Source organism: Mandrillus leucophaeus, unplaced genomic scaffold (genome assembly GCF_000951045.1).
Source record: "Mandrillus leucophaeus isolate KB7577 unplaced genomic scaffold, Mleu.le_1.0 Scaffold82, whole genome shotgun sequence".
Lineage (NCBI taxonomy): Eukaryota > Metazoa > Chordata > Mammalia > Primates > Cercopithecidae > Mandrillus > Mandrillus leucophaeus.
In genome coordinates this window covers 4029466-4050903 of record NW_012108919.1, presented here as the reverse complement: position 1 = coordinate 4050903, position 21438 = coordinate 4029466, and the positions used below count along the sequence as shown (strand labels likewise).

General features: G+C 41.5%; 1 protein-coding gene across 1 annotated transcript; it reads right to left on the bottom strand.

Moving 5' to 3' along the window:
- Positions 1–1477: 1477 nt before the first annotated feature.
- Positions 1478–20501, bottom strand: MYLIP (myosin regulatory light chain interacting protein). The gene is made up of 7 exons (XM_011967932.1): positions 20138–20501; positions 18801–18991; positions 7931–8116; positions 6820–7017; positions 6174–6338; positions 4730–5150; positions 1478–3066 (listed from the first exon to the last, which is right to left on the bottom strand). The coding sequence occupies exons 1-7, from the start codon at positions 20222–20224 to the stop codon at positions 2977–2979; spliced, it is 1338 nt and encodes a 445-aa protein (XP_011823322.1). The 5' UTR covers positions 20225–20501; the 3' UTR covers positions 1478–2976.
- Between the last annotated feature and the right edge of the window lie 937 nt (positions 20502–21438).

Sequence of the window (21438 nt, the reverse complement as noted above, 5' to 3'; positions counted from 1 at the left end):
CTGTTCACTGGACCCCTTCTCTGTGCAAGAACTAGATCTGATTGCCACCCCTGTCCCAAAAGTTCCTTGTTCTGAAGGCAGTGGAGAACCATGTCCACGTTAAACCAGGAATTCAAGATTCCCCACCACTGTGACTCTACTTCACATGTTCCTTCAGAGCCCAATTTCTTACCACTTCACTGACATGCAGGGGGTGGGCCAGCCCCAGCAGACTGCGCTTCAGCCCTGGCATGGGCTATGCACTTTCTTTTTCCAACTAGAATGTCAACGCTCTACTCAGTGATCTTTTTTGTGAAGCACCTTTACCCTTGGCTCCTAAGCAGAATGAATCCCTGCCTCTTGTGCCTCCACTGCACTTCCCTTCTAGTTCTATGATGCCACCATGTAATATAGTGGTTTTCATGTTAGTCACTGAGCTTAAGGCATCCATATGGTCTAGTGGGGTGAACAATATGTAATCTATTTGTCGGCCTGTCATCCATCCATCCCTCCATCAACCTGGCTAGCATTTTGAGACTGGTATGCATGATGCCAATATTCTTGGATTCTGAATATTATCTAACTTCCATGCAGAGATAGAAGTACATGTTACAGGCTAAGTACATGATACAGGCATCCAGAATCATTTATGTCTTGATGACTGTTAAATTTCCAGGGGCTCAATAACTTAGTAGGTTTTAATAAATGTGTTGAATGAACAAATGAGTTAATTCCTAGAAATTAATGGAAGATTGACTTAGGTTATAGGCACAGTAAAAACAAATCCACTGCCTCTAATTAAACAAAATAAATTTACTTCCTCCAATTGCTACAGATAATGATCACTTATATATATTATGTACAATATTCTCTACTCCAAAATGTGTTTCTGGAGAAACAGATGACCATGCACTGGCAAGCATAGAGCAGTTAGGGCCTAGCAAAAGTAGACCAGCAGTCCTGCGGGAATATGGTCTGAGCTTCTGTAGCCCGAGGCCCTTACTGCTGTGACCTAGGCCACTCCCCTGTCTTGAGCGGGCCACACACCAGCAGCACAAGCACCAGCTGGGTTTTTTAATTGTTAACTTCCAACTTTGCCACTTCCTTCCTTCTCCAATAGCTTCCAGTACTTTTCCTAATTTTTTCTTTTCATCTGCTTATGTACATGACCCCGTTTTCTACTATATTACAACCCAACCACTCAAAAACATAAATAAGAGAGTAACTAGGTGAAGTGAGCTCCATTAGAACCAATACCCTAAATATTTTCAAATTTTCTTGAAAAAAAAGAAGACTATACTCTCAAGGATCATTTCTATAGTTTGTTACTAGAGAAGTTTCTCTGAATTTGTAGAGCACTGAAATTATTTAAAAAAAAAAAAAAATTCCAGGTAGGAGCAAATTAGATACCAACTGTGATGTTACCCCTTGCTTATTTCTTTGAAATGAAATAAAACTGGCTTAAATGACAATAACTATGACAATACACACATCCATGTTTGCTTTAAAGTCTTTATTATCCTGAATATAAAAAGACAGAGTCCTCTAGGATATAACAGAGTTCTTTACGTGGAAACATTATTTTTTTACAAGTGAAAAAATAAATACCTCTTGGAATAAAGGCTTATATGCTAATATGTGCCATAAAAAAGTAGAGTTTTAATATTTGACAAAATGTCTGTGCAAAGAAACAAATGCATACACACATTACTGCTACATTAAGGCAATATGAAAAGTATACTCAGAAATCTCAGTAAAGTGACAGTGTAGGTTTCTAGCTTTACCTCAGCTAGTATTGCACCCGATAAGGTCATCTAGGTCTCCCGACATCCCAGAAAACCTGCTAGCTGACCAGCTTCCAAAATGCCCAAGTGGGAGTGGAAAACATGTTTAAGAATACAGAAGCAAAAAGAACCAAAACCCCTTTGAAACATACAGAGGGGACAACCCAAAGTTAATACTTAAGCAGTTACTTTACAACAAAACCTCCCCCCACCCCCCCCAAAAAAAACAAAACACAGAAAAGGACACAATATCTAAATTATGGTAAGGCTATAAAAGGCTTGACAGTTCAAGCAAAGCAACACCAGTGGGTGAAGCTGGATCGAGTGCTTGGGAGAAGTGATGAGTTAACTACCCTCAGTTGTACACCATGAGGCTCCGTCTCTCACTCAGCAAGCTCTGCTTTCCCTTCCCAAGGAGAGTGCTCTCTGTTTTCAGTCCGAAATGAAATATTCCACCAGCGCAGAAGGCCCGGGGAGTCCTTGACTACTCCACAGTAATCTTATAACAAAATTGGTAGTATTTTATAATCGAAAGGCTTGTGGGGGTAGGGATAGAGAGAGCATAAAGGAATAGGGAGCCACCCACATTGAGTGAGCTGCTTTTTACTAGCCACACTGGTTTAGATCTGACATTGTCAACTTTTTAAAAGTCACAGAATTGATTTGTAAATCTGTTTGCCTTCCAATCATTCTTGATCAAGTTATAAAGACAGAAATGACATTAAAACGACGACTTATGGAAAACTTTCCTATTAAAAATGGTTGGAGCTCCATGACCATACAAAAAGAACGAAATTCTTAAAAGTAATTCTTACAAAATCTGCTGCCAGTAGGAAACTTACCTCGGGATACATTAAGGAGACTTACAACATCATTTCCTAAAAGGTACCCAACTTTTTGGCTATGTTGCCACTTCACTGACATCAAAGACTTTACCTATTCCTTTACTTGATCATAAAAAAAATCAACATCCAAGGAACGTGTCTGTGTCCCAGAGCTCCTCCTGGTCCCCACCACTGCAGTTGTTGATTCTACACATGGATATGTTTTTGCAGTGAGGAGTAGCTGTGTTATTTTTCTTCCTTTTTTTTTTTTTTAACATTGCGTGGCAGATGGGTGTTGGAGTAATTACTTTCTCCACAATCTATCATTTTTATAGTTTATAATAGTGCAGTTCATGGAAACATGGCAAGTCCAATAAAAGCACAACAGATTAGATTACAGTCAGATTGAGAAGACTGGTGTGGGTTGGCAGATAGACGTGCTGGACGTGCTCCACATGCGACCTGCAGACGGGACATGACTGGAAAAGAAAAGCCAACAGTCTCTGTTAGCATGCAAGCCTTGGTGGGGTCCTGTGTCTCTGCGTGCACCCCTGGTTTCTAGTGCATTTAATTTTCTAAATCAATTGTGATCACACTGATTTCTAGCTTTCAAATGATAAGAGATCTTTGCTGTCTCACAAGTTTGAAAGTTTATACTTTACAAGGGCTTAAACATAAATATTATGAAATAGTATAAACTGAAGGAAATTAATTATATTTTTAGTCAAACACTAAACAAAGTACATTGAGTAAAGCAATTACTGAAGACATCTTTCTGTGTAGAATGTGGTCTCTACGTGAGTAGACTATAACACTTCAGGCAGCAATGCAGGAGACCCTTCTTGAAATTGTGTGTCCTTAGCTCAGCTGACTGAGTCAGGCCAACATTTCTGGGCTGATGCCCGCATAGCCAGGGAGGGTGGCTCTGCTCCTAGCCGTAGGTGGCAGCTCCACATTCCTGGCTGACTTCTCAGAAAGTCCGTGCCCATCATCAGCCCTCAGGAGAGACTTACGGATGAGAGTTGGACTGGGTGGGCAGAAAAAGACAAGCCTATGACTGCTTCTGGGGAAAGGACACAGGGGTCGTTTGGTCTTATTAGCTCTGAAATTAGCAGCTTCTGAAGGACTAAGTATTATTTAGGATCAGTTTTACATAAAACCATAGTGACGTTTGGCAAACACAGCTGAGAAATAAAAACAAATTGAAAAAACTTATTATAAGAGGAAATTAAAAATTCTTCTTCATGCAAGAAAGGAAGAAAACTATATGTGAATTCTCTTTTTATTGTTGTTAATATTAAAATTAGTTTGACTTGCTAATAAATAACAGTCAACTCATATGCCCTTGAGGCATTTGCAATCATAAAAGGAAATTAATCACCAATATCACAGAGTTAACAACCCATCCATGGATAATTGAGAAGTATTCTTTCCCAAATATCTTTTTTTTTTTTGAGACGGAGTCTTGCTCTGTCGCCCAGGCTGGAGTGCAGTGGCCGGATCTTGGCTCACTGCAAGCTCCGCCTCCCGAGTTTACGCCATTCTCCTGCCTCAGCCTCTCCAGTAGCTGGGACTACAGGCACCCGCCACCTCGCCCGGCTAGTTTTTTTTTGTATTTTTTAGTAGAGACGGGGTTTCACCGGGTTAGCCAGGATGGTCTCGATCTCCTGACCTCGTGATCCGCCCGTCTCGGCCTCCCAAAGTGCTGGGATTACAGGCTTGAGCCACCGCGCCTGGCCTCTTTCCCAAATATCTTAAGTAATAAAGACCATCCTCCTAAGTGTCAGAAAAAGGGAAGCAACTTGAAATAGAGGAAGCAGCCCTGGGCCAGGCCTCAGGAGGCCTGGATTCTAGTCCTCAGGTCAGCTGCTGACTAGGTACGTTACCCAGGAATCTGAGCCTCATTTTCAGAACTTGAAAACACTGTATACTTTGGAGTAATTATGTTGTTGAAAATAGTACACTAATCTAAAATGTTTCTAAAGGTCGATACCTTTTAGGTCACCAAGTACAAAGACCGTTTCCGGGTGAAGATGGGCATTTCCCGTCGGTGCATGAGCAAGCCAGTACCTGGCTCCTACTCCCCATTAAGAGGAGGGATAGGTGAGGCTGCAGGCAAAAGTGGGCAGCTGACTCCCCTACCTGTAGCTGGGTGGCGCAGCTCTCACAGCACACAGTATGGCCACAGGGACAGAAGGTGGAGTTGATCTCCTCCTCGCAGCACACCATGCACAGCATGGCTTCCTTCAGCTTGCGCAGCTTCTCCTGCAGCGCCCGGGTCTGCTGGCAGCTGAGGCCCTCACAGCTGCTGCAGTTCATGCTGCTTTCTGAGGACTTCAGAGGCGAGTGTGAAGGGCTCTGGTTGCTTCTTGAAACGAGGTCCACAACGCCAGCATTGTACAGAGCCCTCCTGGCATGGTCATACACCTCCTTTGATGTTCTTTTAATATCAAAGACATATTTCTTGCCAAGGTTAATGTTTTCATTCAGAAACAGAGATGCCAAGTGGCCCTTCAAGTCACGGCTATACTGCATCATGACGGCGCTGGTCACTGTGTCACACCTGCAAGGCAAGATTGAACATCTACTTTAACACCAAAGAGCCCTGCAGCCCCCTTATTAGCTGTTGTCAACAAGAACAAGCAGATGTTTCATATTCTTGTCTGCACGTATGAAAGTAAGTCCTTCCAGTTTTACATCTGGTAGATATCCTCAGTGATTACACCTCTGTTTCCCTAACATCTCCTAACGTTATGGTTTCCATAAAGCAGTAAATACAGAGGGCAGTGAGCACATACCTCCTCCCCAGGACAGATGCTACCGAGTCAAGTTGCTTATGGAAGAAAAAGGGCATCTGCCTTGGCTTTTATGTTAGAAATGTCTACAAATATTCCATTCTGTTTCACAAGTTGTATATCTATTTTAACATAAAAAAAGTTTAAAGATGCCTACGACTTAAATTTCTTAACTTTAATTGTCCAAATACCTGAGTCCAATCACAACTTGGCTTCAAAGTACCCTCTGAAATGAGGGGATCAATATTGTTATTAAAAAATCCTTTCGTACACAGTGAGGATTCAGGATAGCAGCTCTGCCAGAAAGAAAAGATGACCTGTGCTATCCTTCTTCTGGGCAGTGGAGCAGGCCCACCCACTCAGGGTTACCTTTAGGGTAGTCAAACTTGGCTTTGAACCTGAGTGCTAGACTAAGTAAATATTTATTCTCCCAGTTCCTTCATCTTTAACATTAGGGTAATAATACTTAACCTCTTAGGGTTGTTGTATTGATTAAATAGGCGTAGAAATCTCCTAACACACTTTGTGTCTAGATTAACGGCATAAGAAAATATGGTAGGAGGCAAGCAGAGAATGTGTTTGTGTGGCTCACACACATGCACCTTCTGTGGGTAAAACAAGATTACATTAACAAGGACTCCACTGCTACTGCAGAAACAAAATGTTCAGAATTTCCTAAATTCTGTACTAGACTCATTGACACAACAATCCAAGGAACTGTAGAAACCTGGTTGTCACCTAAAAACCTTAGAGCTGCGGTGCTGAGGTGACCAAGCACATGAGATACGTGCCTGTAGAACGCGTGCGTCTCTGTTATCGCTCTGTAGAGCCCGCTGGCCGCCCTGGTGCTGATCATTTTAAACAAGAGCACAATGCTGTTCCCAGACTCCTTGGTGACCGTCAAATATACATTCTTTCCTGACTGGGTGGCCATCTGCACCACAGGATAAGCTATCCTAAGAGACGGGAAGAGAAAAGAAAGCAGATGTAGAAGGACTGATTCTTCACCATGTGTGTGCCTTTGTGGGATCCCCATTTGCTTATGACCTAGGAGAAAAATCAGACGCTTCCTCTGGGGCTATCACATCACCATGATGCTGCCTCGTCATAAAGATACAGTGAAAAGCAGTTGGGCATATGTGGAGGGAAGTGTAGGAGCAAGTGCTGGGTGTGTACACATGCATGTCTAGAGGTGAAAACAAGTTTTTTATGGCAGTGAATGGGTTATTTGGAAAATGTTAACTCTGCCACATTGTATACCTTGAGTAACATTTAAAATGGTTATTCAGGCCTGAATAAAATTAATATACATACCAAAATGAAATATTTCATTCCTAAGAGCTGACTGTCGAGTAAATCCCTTCCTACTTTCTATTATATTGAGAGCTACAGATGTATACACATGCTTAGGTCAAAAAAAGTTAAGTCTTGGCTTACCTATTAATTGGGCTAAAGTCATCTTTACAAATTGAGATTCCTTCAGGTCCAACCCCAATGAGCAGTTTCTGCCCTTCGCTATCCCTCACAGAATGCCATTCTATGCCATAGTTTTCCATTGCCGACACAATCTGCAAAACTTGGTATTCAGCTGAAGCCTGGCTGGTCCCCTCTAACTCCTTATGTTTTGCAACAATGCTGGAGGACACCAAGAGGACAGAGAATTAAGTATACAGATATTAACTTTAGAGATAAACCCATGTAGTCTTCACAAGTGAAATATACTAACACTGATGAATCACAACAGCTTAAAACTTATGTATTATTGATGTTTCATGTATTTAGCGAACTTACTGTAAAAAACCTCTAAGACACTGGGATCTCAACTATTAAATACTTGGTAAAAACACTTTGGGGATGCTGGATGGGTGATGAATTGAAGAATTATGGAAAGTCTCTAAAAATATACATAAGTCAAATTTACATATTGGAAAGTCTCATGCATTTGTCCACATATAGTTTATAAGTATAAAGCTGACCCCTGAGGCCCCTGTAGCCAGGGAAGGAGGCAGGCCAACAAACCACAGGAGTCAACTTGGCATGGAGGCCACCCTCTGTTGAGCCTTCAGATGAGACAGAGTTCCACCTGCAGCTTGACTACTGTCTCATGAGCCAGAGGACCCAGCCAAGACATGGCCAGATTTCTGACCTACAGAACTGTGAGACAATTTTTGTTGTTTTGAGCCACTAAAATTTGGGGTAACTTGTTATTCAGGAATAGATAACTAAAATGCCTATTAGATCTCCTGGTTTAATTCTTGCTGGGATGAAGAAAACACCAATATACATAATAGATTTTTTTATTTTAGGAGATTTGTACTTAAAGGCAGAGATTTAAAAAATTCTCATTATATAGCATTTCATATTGTGTTTATATATTTTTCAAATAAAAGGCTAACAAATTTTTAAAAAATACTTGGTTAAATTGGGCAATGGCCCAGTCTTAACCTCATGAATTTTGTCTATGTACCACAGATTCATCTTCTTCTGGAAATGCTTATACATTTGATAGCTCTATGAATATAAGCAGTCGCCCTGATGGCAGCCTCACCTGTTCAAGGTGGCAGAGGAGAGCTCCTTGGCACACAGCTCCTCATAGTTATACTTGGCAGTGTTCTGGTTGTAGTCTCCAAACTTGGTCTGGGCCAGGAGGGCACTGAGTTCCACTGCCTGCTCTGGGGAACACAAAAGGTGGCCTGCCAAGAGGGCCTCCTTGATGTGCAAGAAAAAGATATGCCTGCAGAGCAAGGTGAGAGTGAGGTTATGCTTGGGGATAACCTGACATCAATCTCAGCCTACTTAGCAATTTCACAGTCACTTTTAAGGAGAGCAATTTAAAAAGTCACACTGAAAATGCTTAACATTAAAGAACTTTAAAAAAAACCCATCAGTATTAAGACAAAATCAAAGTAAGAACTGAGTTTCTTTGGAATAAAAGTTGTGACTCAAACAAGATAAACTTATTTAATACAAGTTTGGTAACATTAAGGCTACAAAACATAAAATAATTACACATACGTTTCTGCATTATAGTGCTTTAAAATAAATTATTTTAATCAGAAAAAATGTATCTTGACATAGATTCTCATAGAATCTTAAGGAACCCTATATATAAAGACAAAATTCTCACCTTTATTCAAATGATACCCCTATCTCTAGTCTCAGTGCCAGCTTCTCTCCTAAGAATCACAGGAAAAATGTCCATCTCCTATAGGCTTCACCACCTGGATATTCTTCACTACCTCAATTTCAGCTCATTCAAAACCAAACTCCATATATTCTTGCCAAAGCCCTTTTCTCCCAATGGAGACCACAGACTGACTTTGGACTCTGTCCAATTTCACTTGACTTTCTTGTCTCTGAAAACTATTTAAATCCAGTTCTATGCTCCTGTTTGTACCTCCTCAATACTACTTGCAGGAAGAATTTACGCTATTCTCCGAGCTGCTCTCCTCCTCCAGACTCCATGCAGGCAGCCTACCTTCCATGCTGCTTGTTTCTAGTGTAAACTTGTCATTTCTCTGCTCAAAATCCTTCAAGGGATCTGTACGGCTTGCCAAGGGAGCACGTCATTAACGTGGAGCTGAGGAGTCTCCGCCATCTGGCCCCAGCTTTCCAGCCACGTCTCCTGTCATTCCCTGCAGCTGCTATGCCCCAGGAGAGGGAACAGTTCCTCTCTCTGGAAAATCCAGGAAGCATGTTCATGCCATGGTGTCTCTGGTCTTGCTGCTCCCTCTGTCCTGATGGCCATTCTTTCTGTCCCCTTGCTTGGATACCCATTGGTCTGTATCACATGCAAATCCTCTATTCCTCTACTACAGTATTTGACATAACATGTATATTATATATGACTTCTTAAGTGCCTCGAACATCAGAGAGCTCCAAAAATGTACATAAGACTGCATATTATGTGTGATTAGTTTACTTTCCAACCTTAGTTTCATCCTGTTTGAGCCTCTCCTAGTTGTATACAATACTCTACATTTACTAAAAGGTATGTCACACTTAAAAACTCCTGTAAAATTCAGATACTCGTCACACTGCCCAAAACTCTGAAGAGCATCTAAACTGCTGTAGACAGATTGGCCTCAGTTATAACATGTGTCCCTGGCCAATGTGAAGTTTTAACCTTCCTTTGATGACTTGTCATAACCTCTCAAACAAGGTTAATATTGCCACAATATTCCTCCCATTAACAAATGAATTATAACTTTGGCCAGGTGCGATGTCCCTAACACTGCTTCTGTTTATAATATATCTGTGTCTGACATTCCAGGTAGAGGAACATGAACGAGTAAGAATCAGCTAAGAGGAGACAGTGAGGCTACAAATCTAAGGAAGTGCTACACTGAGAGTCTAAAATGTCTGGCTGACAAGAGCCATTAATCTTATTTTCACTAAGAAGTGTTTAAATTCAATGTTTTGTGCATTCTGTAATGACAAAGAAATATTTAAAATGATGAAACTCTGCCAAATACTACAGTTTTTTTCTTTTTTCAAAGTCCCTGTAAAGAAATCATAGTAAGAATGTGTAATAGCCTGAAAGAAGATAAACATGCTTTTTATTAACCCAAACATCTGCTAATCTTTAAAGTATTTCTGACATACTGCTAAACTGAGAAGGGAGCCCCCACTGGGGCAAAGGAATCACCACAAAAATAACTTGCTGTAAAATAGCTCTCTGAGGACTGAGATCTAGCATTCTCAGCAAGCCATGGTTTACCACACTGTTGCAGGCCTCAAAAGGTTTCTTAGATGACCATTTGATAAACGTCATCTTGGTGAATGTACCCATCTCTGTATTCAACTGGGGTGGAGGCGTGCTGTTAGGAAACTAAAATCTGCATCTATGCTTATGTTAAAGAAGAAATTATGCTCTGAAAGATTTGAAGAATATTGCCACAAACTAAGTCTTCTTAGTTTAATTACTGCTTATGTAAAAGTGGCGTCTTTTTTTTTTTTTTTTTGAGATGGTGTCTTGCTCTGTCACCCAGGCTGGAGTGCAGTGGCATGATCTCGGCTCACTGCAACCTCCGCTTCCTGGGTTCAAGCGATTCTCCTGCCTCAGCCTCCTGAGTAGCTGGGACTACAGGTACCCACCACCATGCCCGTCTAATTTTTGTATTTTTAGTAGAGACGGGGTTTCACCGTGTTAGCCAGGATGGTTTCAATCTCCTGACCTTGTGATCTTCCTGCCTCGGCCTCCCAAAGTGCTGGGATTACAGGCAAAAGTGACTTTTAACTTATTTTTCAAGTCTAAAGTTAGAGACTAGCTCCTGCTTTACTAAATAGTGAAAAGAGTTTTGAATCAATTCCACGTCTTTTTGCAACCTGTCCATGCCTACACTTCTGGAGAGACAGTGGCCAAAATCAAAGGCAAAGAAGCAGTAACAGAATGTAAACAGGTGGCAGGCAGCCTGAGAGCACCACTGATCCTTCTCAGCATATGGGCCAGAATTTAAGAAAAGGTCTAGCAAGGGGGATGATTGACCTTTTGGACATACTCCACATTCTAGCCTGGACTGCAGAGGATGCCTGATAAGCATGAAAGATCCTTCTCCTTACTGTCAATGTCAGCTTTCTGATAGGCCCTTCCTGCATTTTGCAGTTTCATGGCTATAAAGCAACCTTTTCATTTCCAATCAATAAATATTTGTCTTGCATTGCCTCTGTGCCCAGCCCTAAGCTGGGGTTATAGGGTAAACATGTCTGAGAGTTCCTTTTTAGATGGACGTACAGCCTTTTAGAATGAAGAGACATATCCCATCAAAATAACTCCAGCCACAATCTAGCTTTTGGGTGACAAGTTTATGTTCTCCAGGAGAACAGTACGACGGAGTACTAGTAGCAAAGGTCAGCACTCTAACAGGCTCTTTCCAAGACAGAGGATAGCAGAGCTCAGAGATACGTTTCTAACAAGAACTTCAATGATGGCTCAATATTTATGGGTGGTTTTGAATCAAGTATTTTCTCTTAGTATTTTCCTCTCAAACCATCTGGATTATAACTATCTGGGCTCCTGGGTTTTGCCCCCTCTTTTTCTTTTTTTTGTAAAGTAGGCGAAAGGTTACCAACAATATCAAAACAAGCAGAAGTGGTCAAAGAAGTTGTGCCTGCAATGAATGCTCTTGCACTAAAGATCAAAAGTAGATGACATATTCAATTCAATATAGGCTACATCCTAGAATCACAAACAGAAAGAAAGCCTTTGGAAAAAACTGTTTTCTTTGTCTTAAGCAAATGTCCATGAATATGTCCTATGAGCACAAATTAAGCTCGAACTGCACCTTTTAAACATTCTTCGGGTTATACCTTCTAATTCATGACTCTTCTCTAAGTTTTACCCAGTTACTGAGAAAACTCAGTACAAATGAATTAACGTTTACTGAGCATTATGGACGATTTTTTTTTTAATGGAGTGAATGTGAGGATATGCCAAATTTTAATTTTAAAAACGAATCACATATTCTTACTGTATTTTTCTTTCAAAGTACTTCAAATTTTCTCTCTTTTAAAAATTAATTCCTTCTTACAGTGCTAAGGAATGAAGTTAGATCATTTACCTTTTAAGAGTTGTAATCAGAGAACTTTCCTCTAAACACTGGCTTGTCTCATAAAGCAATTATCGAGGAATCAAAGCAGAGCTTCCTGCAAACCAATTGGAAGCTATTGATCTGCGCATCACAGAGGGTTCCTCTCGGTTACTGCCCTCCAGTTGCCTCACCAATGACACCATTTTGAAGAGCTTTTAATGACAAATGTAAAATAACTATATCCAGATTCATTATTAAACTCAAAATTTAAGAACTAACCTACATCTTTAAAACAGCTAAGTAGCTATTTTTTTTTTCAAACTCTCAATTACCAATAATTGAACTGTATTTCTCCTGGAAAGCCACGGCTGACTCTAGCCATAGCGAGTAATGGCTGGTTCTGCTCTCCCCTTGTCAGAAGCCACTGTGATCACCAGTCAGCCCGCCTCAGTCCAGTGAGTCACCTAACCACAGTTTATTTTAAACCAAACTTTGACTGCCCAGTTATATTTAAAAACTCTCAAATCACAACAGAATTGCTATGAGAGTTTTCTGTTTTGTATCTTTCATTTCAGTAAAACACAAGTCAGTTCAAGATGGATCATGGGCCTAAATGTAAAAGCTAAAATCGTAACGCTTTAAAAACTAAACGTAAGAGTATCTTCATGACTTCCAGGTAGCAAAGGTTTCTCAGGACACAGCAAAAATCACAAAAGAAGAAAGTGGATCAATTAGGCTTCACCAGAATTAAAAACTTCTACTCATAAAAGGCACCAGAAAAACAGGTAAGCCACAGGAGGAAATACATTTACAAAACATGTATCTGACAAAGGACTGGTATCTAGGGTACATGAAGAATTTGTACAACTAAAAAAAAAAAAAAAAAAAAAAGGCAAACAACAAAAATGAGTAAATGACTTGGATACTTTGAAAAAGATACATGAAAGGCCAATAAAAACATGAACCAGTGTTTAATATTAATTGTCAGAGAAATGCAAATTAAAACCACAACACTCTACCACTACACACCCACCAGAAAGCTGGCAGGTATGTGGCGGAACTCGACTCTTACATTCTTGCTGGGAGTACAGAATAGCACAATTGCCAAATAGCTTTGGGAAAAGGTCTGGCAGTTATAAAATGAAATGATTACTTACTCCATGACCCAGCTATTCTACTCTTAGGTATTTATTTATTCAAGAGAAATGAAAATATGTGTCTACAAAAAAAAAAAAGGTACATACTAGAATGTTTATGGCAGCTTTATTCATAATAGCTGGAAAACAGGTGTTCATTATTAGGAGTATGGATAAACAAACACTAGAGTCATTCAATGGAATATTATCCAGCAATATAAAAGAACCAACCACTGATACGTACGACAATGTGGATGGATCTCGAAAAATCTGTGATGAACAAAAGAAGCCAGACATCAAAGAGTGCATACCACAAGATTCCATATAGATAAAGCTGCACAGGCATAGCTCATCTCTGGTAGATGAACACATGACAGAGGTGTGGCAGGCGGCGGATGGGGGTGGGGAAGAAGGGGAGGGGTTGACTGCAGAAGGGCTTGAGGGAACTTTCTGGAGTGAGGATAATGTTTTAAATTTTGATAGCAGTTTTATTTAAACAAGCACAGCCGTTTGTCAAAAATCATTAAATGGTGCAATTAGGATTTACATAAATTTTACATCAAAAGAAAAAACTGCAAACATTGAGTTCTAGTTAATGTTATGCATGCTGAAGTATTTAGGGGGAAACATACTTATACACAACTTATTTTGAAATGCATCTAAAAAGTAAGACAGATTGATGGGTGGGTAGAGGACTGATAAATGGATGAATATGTAATACTAAAGTAGATATATAGTATATATACACTATATAGAATATATAGTGTACATATAGATAGTGTACATATATAGTGTGTGTGTGCACATATATAGTGTGTATATATATAGGTGTTCCCTGTAAAAAATCTCCAATTTTCCTATATGTTTGAAAATTTTCATAAGAACTTAAGAAAGTAATACTAGTAAAAATCCCTTAGGGTCAAGGATTCAAATAACTAGCCATATCTAACATGAACCACCACATCTATCTACTTCCTGGAGGGCGTGCCACTGAGAAACTTGTCACAGCCAAATAATTACCAAGTTAGGCCTCTATGTAGGCTTAAGGAGATCCTTTTCAAAGCCGAAAGTACAAAACGAGAATCACTGATGAAAGTGTTCCTGCTCTAAAGCAGTTAAAAGATGTGGAGGGCAGCAGCTGGGAAAATTTCCAACTTCAAAAGTGATCACAACCCACACCAGAAGAACACTTCTAATTGAAAGCAGAAAATCTGCACTTCTAAAAAATGTGCTTATTCACTCACAGTAGACCCATCCTAGGCAAACACCAATCTAGGCAGTCCTGAAATCTAAAAGTGTTAACTACAATCTCTTTCTCAACAATCTAGATTAGCCAGGAATGCCTTTTGGTACATTTATTCCATGAGGCCGAGAAGGTTCAGGAATTTTCAGACCTCATCATCTTTTTACATCCTGAGTTACTTGCTAGGTCCTGCTGCTGGTACAGAAGAGGGCTGGGAACAGGCCACAGTGGGACACCATTCAGAGGAAACACACCCAGTGTCCCTACAGCTGCTCAACACTGGTCACCCTGAGTCTGACCCTAGGTGCCTTCTAAATGCTCAGATTTAATTTTAAATGACATTTTAAAAACCTTCTTTGAATATTTCATACAAATATATAAGTACCAGAAAGTCAAAAAGGGCCTAAAGGTACCCAGACAGGTGTTCCTTGGCTGAAATAAACACATATAATAACACAAACATCCTATAGCCTTAACAAAAGAAAAAATTAAATCAGAAATTCAAAATTTGATTAAATACTTTCTTTGGAAATAACCACATGGCTGCTTTTACTGTTTTTACTTTCCAGGGCCTATTTTGTGTTTGGGCATGCAATCTCCTAGATTTCCACATCTAAAAATGATTTTTGTTGGAAGACGGAAATACCTAGTTAATATGTACTTAGGACTATAAATGGGTTGCAGTTAAAGTGATGCTATAACTTGAAAACTATCTGACTTTCATAGACGGCCCAGATAAGTGGGAGTTTCTTTTAGGAAAGAACTAATAGCCACAATAAACACATGGTCCAGGATGGGGTAGAGGGGGTGAAAGAAAGGAAGCAAAAGAATGTGAGGAAGCTCTAAGTTAAGTTCAAGTAGAAAATAATCACTATAAAACATTTTTTAAATGGTGAGGTTTCTTTGAGATACTCTCAACTTTTCAGTTTATTGAAGCAAAGTGAAAAACATCTCAACATCTGTTAGGAAAACTTGCATCAGTTAACTCCATTTTTGTTTACTTCCAAGTTCTTAATTCGATGATTCAACAAATATGCAACAGGCACTTATTATTAGATTCTGGGAATACAACGTTGATCAGCTTTCTGTTTAATGGAGTTTAGGTTATTAGAGTGACTGATAATAAACAAATTGCCACATAAGTATATGTAGTATTATAAGCTCATTAAATGCCATAAAGGAAAGATACATGATGTCCTGGGGGAGTTTAGTCTCCCAAGCAAGGCTAGAGAAGGCTTTCCCAAGGGCTGAGGATGGAGCAGAGGTCAGAATAGGACAGATTTAACAAGGGACGAGTCAGAGTCAAACTCATCACTGCTGGCATCATTGAAATCTGGATGAAATTTAACATCCAGGATTATAGCATTTCTGTGAACATTTAGTTTGGGACTCACAGAGCTCTTGGACTGGGGTTGTTTTCTGGAAAAGAGAATCCATGTGTTGGTGAGCCTTACCTAAGCAAAACGTCTCCTAGCAAAGACTTCAGAGCTCTGCTAAAACGTGGCTAAGTCAGGAAAAAAACACAGATTTTTATTGGCAGTGGATGGTATAATTACCATTGTGAAGATGAAGCATATACTTCTCTAATCTCTGGTTTTGAAAATGTTGACAAAATCCAGTCAGAATTGCAGTAAACTCAAAGCCTTTGAAGGGCAAGAATTTCCAAGATGATTATTATTTCAGATCTACTTCCAGAATACATTAATTTGTTTCACTATTCATTTTATTCCATGGCATCACAAACATCTGCTGAAAATGCCTGCTGTCTCCATCGCTGAAATATGCCAGCTGAAAAGTGAGACTCTCCTTTTACATTTGAGGTTCATATTCAAGAGCAAAGCATAATCTAGATAGAAGAATCAAATCTAAAATTAGGCCAAATCAGAACTCTACCTACCAATCTAAGCAGACAAACACTTGATGTGCTTTTTCTGTTTTCGGAGACACATATTTAGGAAAACATTAAGGAAAATAATATAAAGAGGACACGAAAGCAATGAAAAAAGTTATTGCTAAGAGAAATTTAGAAACCGTCTCTTCAGGGGCTTTCAAGTAGGATGCAGAGCTGGGCCCATGGCAGTCTGGATGGCTGGTAGTTGGTGGCAGAGCTGAAACTACAATACAGGGCTTCTGCCTGGTTCCCTGGTGCTGTCCTTTGACAAACAGGCCTTCCTGCCCATCATTCTCACAAGGGCCTCCCTAATCTGATATGAACTAATATGTTAACTGCCCTCCCCAACTTGGCTACCTTGATTGTCGCCAGAGGACAACTCTGCCAGGATATTTCAGCACCATTTAATAAACTGTCTAGACACTTTCAGTGTACTATACTACATGCACTCTCATGATTTAGAAAAGAGTAAAAAAATCACCTCTCATAACTGGATTGTCAAAGCTAAATTTACTCACTACATAAACAGACCTATTGTATATTCATGGCATTTTATGTAAGTATTTTACAACAAATAAACATCAAAGAAGTTTATGAACCAGCTTCATTTGCTAGCATTTGTAAATATAAGTATTTTTGTTCTATAGTTTCATGCATGCAAAAACAATGCTAATTGTAAACTGGATCCAGTACAGCTTCTGATGTCCTAATTAAGAGGTATAAATGCTAATTACAAATCACTTTATCTAGTTACTAAAACTTAAGTGTCAGTTATGTATTTCAGCCAACCCCACAAAACCAAGTAAAATTCACCAATATATTAAAAGCAAGTTAAAAGTTAAGGCCACACTAACTTTTCAATGCAATTTCAAAAAGGAATTAAAATCAATTAAAATTACCTAGTTGAACTAGGTATGTACATTCTTTGAGTACTATTATGAATCTCAAGAGTCCAAGTCCATTGAATCAATAAAGGAGAAACCAAGACAGGAAATTTGATTTGAGTTATAATTCATAAAATGTCCCTATTTCTTACATGAATAAAATTGATTTGATAATAGTTACTAATCCAATTACAGGAAAGCACAGGTAGAAACCATCTACTAGTCAATTATAAAGTCTGAATACATTCACAAAACAAATGTATTATGCTATTATCACTGCAGCCATTGTTTAAATGCAGTTACTTGGTACTCCAAGCTTCTGAAGATTTAAAAAATAAATTTGTGCCATCAAAACTGGGTTGCATCTAGAGATCTTGAAATAATTACAAAATCATAATAGGACTACACAATGAAAATTCCAGTATGTTGTGTTATATCTTGTATTCGACTGCAAGTTAGGACAGTGAAGCACAAAGCTTTCACAAATCAGCTTTAAATAATAATTTTTAAAAGCCTATTCTGATTAATACAGACAGCTAAAACATCCTGAAGCATGCAATCACTTGAATATTTTGCAAGATATTTTCAGGAGTACCAAGAATTCAATATACCATCTTCATTCAGAAACAAAATTAAACATCTGCCTCAACCTTTAAAGCTCGATTACAAGGCAAAGTGGAGATTTCAAATTCAAATGAATAGTTTTTCAAAATGAGTTTTTATCAGTCCTTGGGTAAAACAAACAAGCAAATGTCATGTAAAAAACTGTTAAAGGATAACGCTCCTTCATCATTACTTAAAATTTTTAGAATCACATTTTTCACATGCATGGCATATTTCTCAGCCAAAGAATTATGAAAAGCATTAGAACTTAGATCCAAAGTTTGCTATGTCTTTAAAGTAGCTGCTTTCCTTTTTAATATTTTATATGCCACTGTAAGATTGAAGTCTCCTGCCTTTCAATAAATATTAAATATCAATTTCCTAGTTTGGCTCGTTCTTGAGAAAAGTATTAGAGTGAGTCGAGAACATACTTTGTTTGAAAAATGAGACCACATGCTTCAGTTGTCTACCACTGCTGGTGGTGTTTTACAACGTAGAGAGATAAATTCAATCTAAACTCACCAATCCTGTGTAACATATCGGTGGGTTGGAATTCAGTTACAGCAGCCTCAGAAGAGTTCATGAAATTACATTTTCAAGAAACTTAAAAACTTTAAAAATTCTGCATGAAGTCAAACAGAACTCTTGGCTGCACACTGTAATCTGACACTAGGCTGAAGAAACTGACCAAGTTTAAGTAACCCAAGAGGAACTGTTTCCTGCTTTCTGTTAGAACAGTCTGCAATGACCTATAGTAACACTGCTGAGGCAGAGGTTACTATCGGGCATTAGATGCTGCTATCAGGAAGTCAGTCAGTCGGGTCAGGTGGTTTTTCTTTATTTTTTTTTTCTGGGGTAGCACTTATCTGAAGTGTTCGTAAGAATTCAACTCTGCTCACCCATCAAGTTTGTAAAGACAAGAAAAACTAAAAAATGAATTGGAAAATGCACTCGGATCAAGTAGGTAGCTCCCTCTTCACCTCAACAAAAGGACTGGCATGGAAAACGTAAGTTAAGATGGAACTCCTCATCAAAACAAACTTGCCTGTGAGTATCTCTGGGAAGGTGCAGCGGCCCTTCTAAAGGGAACCAAAGGTCTATTTGACAGTGGTTTATTTTAGCTCACTTTACCTAGTCTGCTCCTGTAAGATGAGATGAGGCTCCACGAAGAACTTGACTCTCAGTTTAAGCCTGTAAGGGGCTAGCCCATCCATCTGCTGGGAGATCCGGTTCCTCAGGTTTAGCCATAAACTTTCACCTTTGCTACCCGTAAACTGCAGTCCAAAATAATCAACTTCTATGATTCCCAGTCGCCTGCACACCTAAAACAAAAAGGAATGCAGCCTGGATGAGCAAATGGTACATGTCAAAGCAAACCCAACGACTCCCGGAGGCCGACTGCTGGTACTTTTTACAAAGTTCAGTAGTGTTACAATTCCCGATCTAAACTGGAAAAACAAAGTTCTACGGCTCCAACGACACCAAACTACGACCTATAGTATGGAGACTCATAATTCCTTTTAACATCTAGGGCATGACCAATTGCAATAGAGAAAAAAAGAGTCCTCAAAAGTAGCCTTCCAAAAGATGAGGAGGGAAAACTACACGGTATTTTCCGTCTCATTCCAATGACCGGAATTCCCTCCACCAGCATACTCTGCACAGTTGATTTTTGGCGACTTATTATCTGGGCAATTTTAACCATCTGGACTCCAAAAATCAAACACATTGAGGCAACACGCCACAAGTGTCAGCTAAGCTTCACAAGCGGTTTCCCAAACATCTCAGAGCTAGAGGGGTTGAGGGTATAGCGTTTTCCTGGGATCACATTTGCTGTCTGCCATACCACCTATGCGCTATTTGGCACCGATCTCCCTCATTCTTAAGGAACCACATGCTTAAAAACAACCGAGCAGTAGATGACCCAAACCTATTCCTCCCGTGCCCCGCAAACCCGGAGATGCAGGTGAACGGTGCATTTGAGAGCAGCAGCCTGAGAAGCAGCGTGAGACAAGGGCCCGGCTTATCTGCCAAGAACCCCTGGGGCCCGAGACTGCTTCGAGTCACTCCATTCCATCCTGGCACGCGGGTGGCACTGCCAGGCGCCGCGGGGACCGGACAGGCGGTATCACGCACATACCTGCGGCAGGTGTGCGGAGCCGCCTTCTTCCGGGAAAGTGCTGGACTGGGGGGGTGATGGGGGGCTGGGGGGTGGATCCCGGCTGCGGGCTGCGCCAGGCTCTCAGCGCTGGGGACCCCCGCTGCACGCTTTCTCCGCGCACCCCACGCACGCCAGGAGGAGACCGCGCGCCCCACGCCCGTGGAGAGGAGGGGACGCGCTCCTCCCCGGCTGCAGCCGCAGTGCCTCCCGGCCCCTAGTAGGCGGCGCGCCAGGGTGCTAGGCTTCGCTGCGAGGCCCCTCGGTCTCGCAGGACCCTCCGGGGCCCCCTCTTGCCCCTCGCCCTCACCTGGTTGAGGCAGTCCTCGCCGTTGGCTTTCGCCTCCACCTCCACCTCCATCAGCACCGCGTCCGGCCTCGTCACATAACACAGCATGGCTGGGGCTGCCGCTGCCGCCACAGCCGCCTTCTCTTTGGTGTGCGCGGGGCTGCCGCCTTGTCACGGCTGGGACCCAGCCCCGGACTCGGAGAGGGTTGGCCCTCGAAGGCTGCAGCTCTGCGGACCCTTGTCCTGCGCCCCGCGGCCGCCACTCGCGTCCCCGCCACCCCCTCACCCGCTGCCCGCCAGCTCCCCCTGTCCTCCGCGGTGGCGCCGCACTCCAGCAGCTCAACTGCCTGCGCCGCGACACGGACTCCTCTGATATAGCGGCCCCGCCCCCTTCAGCTCGGGTCCCCGCCAATCACGGTCTCCCCGCCCCTCCTCCCCCGTCCGGTCAGCCAATAGCGGCGCCCCTCGACCGCGGCCCCCGCCTCCCGGCGCCGGCTGAGTTCCCCCGGCCGCCCCCGGAGGTGGCAGCTTGCGCGCGCCAAGTGCTGCGGGAAGGGAAGGAGGCACGGGAGCACGCCCGCCGCCTCTGCCCGCTGGGCGACGCTGCTCGGAGTGAGCGATCGCCCGGGGCTCCAGGCGGGGACGCCTTTCTGCCATCGCGAATTTACGGTGATTGAACAAACACCTGCAAGCTGCCACTGTTCTTCAGATATCTTGGATCACTCCGAGCACGCATTTCAGTTGTGAAAGCAAAAAGGAAAAGGAGCAACCCAAAGCCTAAGGGAAACTGTTTTCAGCCGGGCATGGTGGCTCATCCCAGCACTTTGGGAGGCCGAGGTAGGCGGATCACCTGAGGTCAGGAGTTCGAGACCAGCCTGGCCAACATGGTGAAACCCTGTCTCTACTAAAAATACAAAAAAAAAAAAAAAAAAAGCCAGGCGTGGTGGCAGGCACCTGTAATCCCAGTTACCTGGGAGGCTGAGGCAGGAGAATCGCTTGAACCCAGGAGGCGGAGGTTGTAGTGAGCTGAGCTGAGATTGTGTCACTGCACTCTATCCTGGGCAACAAGAGCAAAAAACTCTGTCTCAAAGAAAAAAAAAAAGAAAGGAAAAAGACTGTTTTCCACCAGGCTTAGCCACAGTGGGTTGCTGGGAGGCATAATCGTTGTTCCTTATTGAGACCTCATCATTGAGAAAAACAGTCTGAGTATGAAAGTTTTTGCAGTTGACCAGTGAGCCAGGTGTCTTGGTCTACTGCTGGTGTGTTACCCTCCAGAAGGGCTTCTCCTTACTCGTTCTGCTGAATCAAAACGCCTTACAGGG

What these genes read in the sequence shown, in the direction of transcription:
- MYLIP (XM_011967932.1), bottom strand. Translation starts at nt 20,224, where the DNA reads ATGCTGTGTTATGTGACGAGGCCGGACGCGGTGCTGATGGAGGTGGAG. An exon ending in ATCTTACAGGAGCAGACTAG is followed by an intron (nt 8,117 to 18,800) that starts GTAAAGTGAGCT and finishes CTTGCTCTGCAG; the next exon opens with GCATATCTTTTTCTTGCACA. An exon ending in GACTTTAGCCCAATTAATAG is followed by an intron (nt 6,339 to 6,819) that starts GTAAGCCAAGAC and finishes CCCGTCTCTTAG; the next exon opens with GATAGCTTATCCTGTGGTGC.